At 36.8% G+C, this 6287-nt stretch overlaps 1 protein-coding gene across 8 annotated transcripts in view; it reads right to left on the reverse strand.

The window, feature by feature from the left end:
• Positions 1-6287, reverse strand: part of Prr14l (proline rich 14-like) — a 72566-nt gene that overhangs the window by 23872 nt on the left and 42407 nt on the right. Inside the window, exon 1 of one of the 8 annotated variants that reach the window (XM_005396335.2) lies at positions 5299-5484. The exons of the other annotated variants lie outside the window; for them this stretch is intronic. Coding sequence (XP_005396392.1) covers positions 5299-5368 — 70 coding nt within the window. The 5' untranslated portion in view covers positions 5369-5484. Of the gene's footprint in view, positions 1-5298; positions 5485-6287 lie in introns of those variants that run through there. 8 annotated transcript variants of the gene reach the window in all.

Raw genomic sequence — 6287 nt, forward strand, 5'->3', positions numbered from 1 at the left:
TTCCAATGCCCTCGTTGGATATGGAGTAGACTGAGTTGGTAGGCACGGGTTAGTCTCACTAAGGCAGATCTGCACAAATGCTCATCTACAACCCCAAAAGGGCAAAGCTCAGCCTCTAGACTGTCCTAGATGGCTTCTCCTAATTGAATAGAGGTGGAGAAAGAGAATTGTGAACGAGGAAAGATGTTCACACACCCCTAGCCTGCTTATCTATCAGGTAGTGTTCACGATGAAGTTGAGGGGAAATAACCCTCACATGAGAAGGAGTATCAGACGTTGTTTTGTGTGCATGTGTGTTAGTTTCTGCTTTTGCTTCCACAGGGTCTTACCTTGTTTTGTCATTCCCCCCATACCAAAGCTTGTCTCTTAGCGTTTTTAAACTTTGTGTTTCTACTAGTTCATTAACTAGATTCAAGCTTCCTGTACTTTCTTGCACTTTCCATCTATATTCCCTTGTTCATTTGTTCTTTCTTCCCCCTCTCATCGCCCCTCCCTTACCCTTTCTTTTATTGTATGTAAATATTATCATTAAAGTCTATTTTTTTTCTTTTTTCCTAGTCTGTTCTATATTATTATTCTCCTTTTCTTTTCCTGCATTACTGAAGTAGTAGGGAACTTTAAAAACATTTTAAATCATATGTTGATAGTTGATGTACGCTTGGTTCTTTCGATGTCAGCATTAGTAGTAGCATTCGCTCCCTGCAAGATCCCCACACGGCAGTGGGAGAGATGTGCATCCACACTGATGTGCAGACTTCAACACAAAAGCACATGGATCACGACAGAAGGAAGGCAACAAGAGCCTCCAAAAACTGCTACAAAAATGGATACAATTTACAGACAAAGAATTTTTTTAAAAACCTAGTAATTGAAATAGTTGATGAGATTAAAGAAGATACAAGTCAGCATCTAAATAAACTAAGGAAGATAACACAGGATACGTAAGAAAACTTCAGGAAAGAGAAGTTCTGAAAAATAAACAGAAATCCTGGAAATGAAATGCTCAGTCAGTCAAATGAAAAACTCAACTGGAAGTCTTGGGCAATAGATAAGATGAATCAGAAGAAAGAGATAATCAGGACTGGAATACAAGGTAGATGTACTAGAATATTTAGATAGTAATAAAAAAAAAAGAATAAAAAGTAGCAAAAAGATTATACAAGAACTCATACAGGATGGGGATAAAGCTCAGGGGCACAGCACCTGCCTGGCAAGTGCAAGGTCCTGAGTTCAATTCCTGGTACAAACAAAAACAACAACAACAAGAACAACTCAGAGATAACTCTAAAAGAATAAATATAAGATTCTTTGGTCCCAGCCCATCTGGGGTGACTTAGCAACTTAATATGACCCTGCATCAAAATAAAATACAAACAAGGCCTGAGGACATACCTCAGTGTTAAGGGCCAGAGTTCAATTCCCAGTATGGAAGGAGGGAGTACTTCTTGGTTATGAGGAAGGTGAAGAAACACAGGTTATTGGTACAGAAAACCTATTTATTGAAATTACAGTAGAAGTTTCCCCAAATCTGTGGGAATGAGATAGATACCCAACTACTGCAGGCATTTAGAACACCAAATAGGCATCACCAAAAAACAGCCTCTCCACAACATATCATAATCAAGTTGCCAAAAATTCAGAGGAAAGAATATTACAAGTGGTTAGAAATGCCAAATCACTTAAAACAGCAAACCCTTCAGAGTGACAACAGGTATCTCAACAGAAGCTACTGCTGAGCCCAGGAATGCCTGAAATGATGTATTTCAAGCCCTGAAGAAAAAACTGTCAACCCAGATTACTACATCCCTCAAGCCTATCCTTCAAAATTGTAGGAGAAATAAAGATCTTCCAAGATAACTACAAATTAAAGAAATTCATGACCACTAAGACAGCACTGCAGAAAAGTACTTAAAGGAATCCTAAACACACAGGAAGAGGACAATGACAACCACACCACAGGACTGAGGACAAGAATAAATGTCACTGGAAGAGTAGATAAATGAAAAAAATTAGGAATGAATCAAACATTAGAAAAACAACAAAATGACAGGAATTAGTACATACCTCTCAATAATAACACTGAATGTAAGTGGTCTTAATTCTCCAATTAAAAGCCACAGACTGGCAGATTGGATCAAAAAGCAAGACTCAACTATATGGTGCCTACAAGAAACACACCTCACCTGCAAAGATATACACAAAATTAAAGTGAAAGTATGGAAAATGATTCTCCAAGCACCTGGAGCCTCAAATCAATGAGTAGCTATGCTTATATCTGACAAAGTGGACTTCAAACTAAATTAGAAGAGACAAAGGCCACTACATATTGAAAAAGCAATATTCCCATGGAAAGATAAAAACTGAAAATGTACTGAATATGTACCAGATATTGGTACATCCAATTTCATAAAAAAAACACTCCTTTACATAAAAATTCAGACATCCCAATACATACTGGGTGATTTCAATACTCTGCTCTCACAAATGAATAGGTCTAGTAGACCTCCCCCCAAAAAGCAAAGCAAAGAAACATCAGAGTTAAATTACAGGATAGAGTAAATGGAGTTTGAATAAACACAGAAAGTCTGTTCCACAAAGCAGAAGAATACAAGTTCTTTTTGGCAGCCCACCAAACTTTCTCCAAAATAGATCATATCTTAGGCCATAAAGCAAGCCAATAAATACACAATAACTGAAATAATTTTATATATTCTATTAGATAACAATGGAACAAAGCTAGAAATTAACAGCAAAAGAAACCACAGAACTACACAAACACATGGGGATTAAATAATATATACACTTTTTGAGACAGGGTATCACTATGTGGTTGAGGTTGGCCTCAAACTTGTGATGCTTCTGCCTCAGCCTCCCAAGAGCTGGGATTATCATGCACCACTAGGCCCAGCTTAATAATACTCTTTTTTTGAATGGTCAGTGGTCATTGAAGATATCAAGGGACAAATTTTTAAAACTTCCTAGAATCAAATATTGGAAACACAATATGTGAGAATCTGGGAGATAAAATGAAAATAGTTTTCAAAAGCAAGTTTACAGCTATGAGTATCTACATCAGAAAACAGCAATCCCAAACAACCTAATGTTTCATCTCAAGGTCCTAAAAAAACAAGAATAAACCCAAATCTAGGAAAAATAAAGATCACTGAAGTTAATGAAACATAGTACAACAACCATTGATAATCTTCTACCACTTTTGTCTGAAACTCACTATTATTTGTCTATTTGTTTTCCTGAGAAACTATCTTGTAGATAACAATATGTAAAACAACAACCATTGATAATTTCCTACCACTTTGTCTATAATTCGGTAAGCCCCCCTAGATTTCTACTAGAAATCTAGTAGAAATGGGTAAATGTTATCCTTCTTTTACTCTTTAAAATAATAATAATAAAAAAAGTTAATGAAACAGACTAAAAAAAAAAAAAAATATTAAGGATCAATGAATCAGATTTCTCTGAAAATAACCAAGACTGATAAAGCAAAATCTTACTAAAATAAAGTAAGAAAAGACCCAAAGTAATATACTTAGAGATGAAAAAAGTAAAATTACAACAGATACCACTGAACTTCAGAGGATTATTAAGGCATACTTTAAAAATTTATATTCCAATGAATTAGAAATCTAGTAGAAATGGGTAAATTCCTATCAAAATTGGATATGACCTATCACAATTAAACCAAGAAGATCTAAAAAAATCTAAACAGATCAATAACAATCACAAATTAGAGTGCCATAATGTCAATTTTGTTTTTCTCTGCAAAAATGTGATAGTCAAAAGTATACTTGGAAAAAAAAAAGGCAATCTGAAAAAATGCCTTTCTTCAAATGGTTCTTAGCATTCGCATGTCAGTGCTGGATAATTGAGTACAACACGGAAACATGATTTCAGAGTCTTAAGAAGTTTCCATTTCAAAAGACTAATAAAGTAGATTTACAATACAACAGCTCTGGCTGGTGATAGCACATGTTATAGATAAGTGGGGTATGGTGGCACACATTTGTAACCCTAGAACTCTTGGAGGCTGAGGGAGGTGGATCAAAAATTCAAGTCCAGCTTGGGTAACTTAGCAACTTAGCAAGATCCCATCTCAGAATAAAAATAGTGATTAAAAAAGGAGGGGGTACTGATGTAGTTCAGCGTGAAGGTCCTGGGTTCAATTCCTGGTATTGCAAGAGAAGGGACGGGAATAGGTTATAGATATAGATAAAATTAATCTATGATAAAGTACATTCATAAAATTATGTATGAGAGGCTAATCTATAAGATCGAATCGTTTTATAGACAATTAACTGCAATAATTGCCTTTCTACAAGATTGAGCTTGCTCATGCTAAGCAAGTACTGTGCCCAGCACCAAGCTGCATCATCAGTCCCAAGCTGGTCCTTTTTTTGCCCCCAAGCTGATACTTTGTGAAGCTGAGTGACTGACACATGAGGATTAGGTATATTCTTTCGATTTTTGAATAAGTTTGAAAATTTCCATTACGGAACTCTAAAAATAAACTTTTTTTTTAGCAGAATGTAAATACAATTCATAGAAGACTTTTTACTGTACAGTTTCTCTACCACACAGTGCAAGGTAGTTTACCACATATGTTAAGTAATGTATCTCACTGCTATATTGAAGATATTTTTAAAATACACATAAAACACCAGTTGATAGAGCCTGTCATATCACAGAAAAGTGCCTTTCCTTTTTCTGCATCTTTTTTTGATTCTTTATTCTAATAGACCAGTGAGTAGTTAAAATAATAACTAGTCTGAGTCTATTACTTAAAATTATTTACTCTGGGCTGGGGGAGTTGCTCAGCAGCAGAGGGCTTGCATAGCTGTATCCCCCTGAGTGCAAGTCTGACACACCCTCCCCAAAAAGAAAACACAGTGTTTTTGTGGTGCTGCAGAGCACTCTTCCACCGAACTATACCCTCAGCCTCCCAAAAATATTTAGAGTCAGCAGACAGTAGATCAATAAATACATAATGGATTCGACAACTATGCAGATGCCAATAACAGATAAAGGCAGCCTCAAAATTGTAATTCCTCACAACAGTCTTAACACTATGAAACCAGCCTACTTTTCGTATCAAAGCAGACCGTGACATTCTACTCATGAATCTCTTAGCATGAGTACTCTAAACAGTTTCATTTTATCTTTTTGTTGGAGCTATACCATGCACTTAACCATCTGCTGCAACACCATCTTAGCTGTATCCCCCATTTATCTGCTCGGGCACACTGGAAAACTTCAACTATCTCCTAACTGCTGTGCATTTACCTTGTGCTTTGTACATGTTATTAAGGCAAGACTCTCCCTCACCGCCCTGAACTGCTGAAGGAATGCTCATTCTCCATTAAATCAAGTCTTAGGGAGGAGATGGTGGATCAGGCACTTTCCAAGTAATAAAGCACAAAGATGGGTAGGGTACAGCTGCAAAGAAAAAAAAAAATCATGTCTAGTCTTCTGATTTATTTCGAACCATATATATATTTTGAAATTTCAGACATTAAGGTAAAGTTGGAAGCAATAAAACTGAACATGGTGGTGCATGGTTGTAATCCCAGGACTTGGGAGGCTAAAGCAGGAGGATTGCCATGAGTTCGAGGTCAGCCTGAACTGCATAGCAAGAACCTGCCTCACAAAAACCCAAAAAACTTTGAAGCAATATTACTTTGACTACAAAGTTTTCAGATGGCTATGGAAAAGCTAAAGATGTAGCTCAGAGATAGAGTGCTTGCCTAAGCATGCATGCTGTCCTGGGTTTAATCCCCAGTACTACAAAAGGGAAAAAAAATGTGAAACATTGACTTCTTGTTCACTTTTAATAGATGGATAAAGACAGTGCATACTGTGTAGGATTATTATAAAAATTCAATGAACCAGGCATGGTGGTACACATCTGCAATTTTAGCACTTGGGAAGCTAAGGTAGGAAGAGAGCAGTAAATTCAAGGCTACCTTGGGCTATATCGTGAGTTTAAGGCCAGCCTGAATTACACAGTAAGACCCTGACTCAAAAGAAATAAAATATTAGATGATGGTGAAATTGCTATATTAGAGCTCACATGGCGACAGAGAGCACACATGTAATCTCAGCTACATGGGAGGCTGAGGCAGCAGGATCACAAGTTCCAGGCCAGCCTGGGCACCTCGGTGAGATCCTGTCTCAAAAAAGAAAAGATAAGAGCTATGGAGTAGCTTAGTTGCAGGGCATTTGCCTAACATGTGCAAGGCCCTGGGTTCAATCCCCAGCATAAAAAAAAAAAA

This window comes from Chinchilla lanigera, unplaced genomic scaffold (assembly GCF_000276665.1).
Source record: "Chinchilla lanigera isolate Chin_1 unplaced genomic scaffold, ChiLan1.0 scaffold00054, whole genome shotgun sequence".
Classification (NCBI taxonomy): Eukaryota; Metazoa; Chordata; class Mammalia; order Rodentia; family Chinchillidae; genus Chinchilla; species Chinchilla lanigera.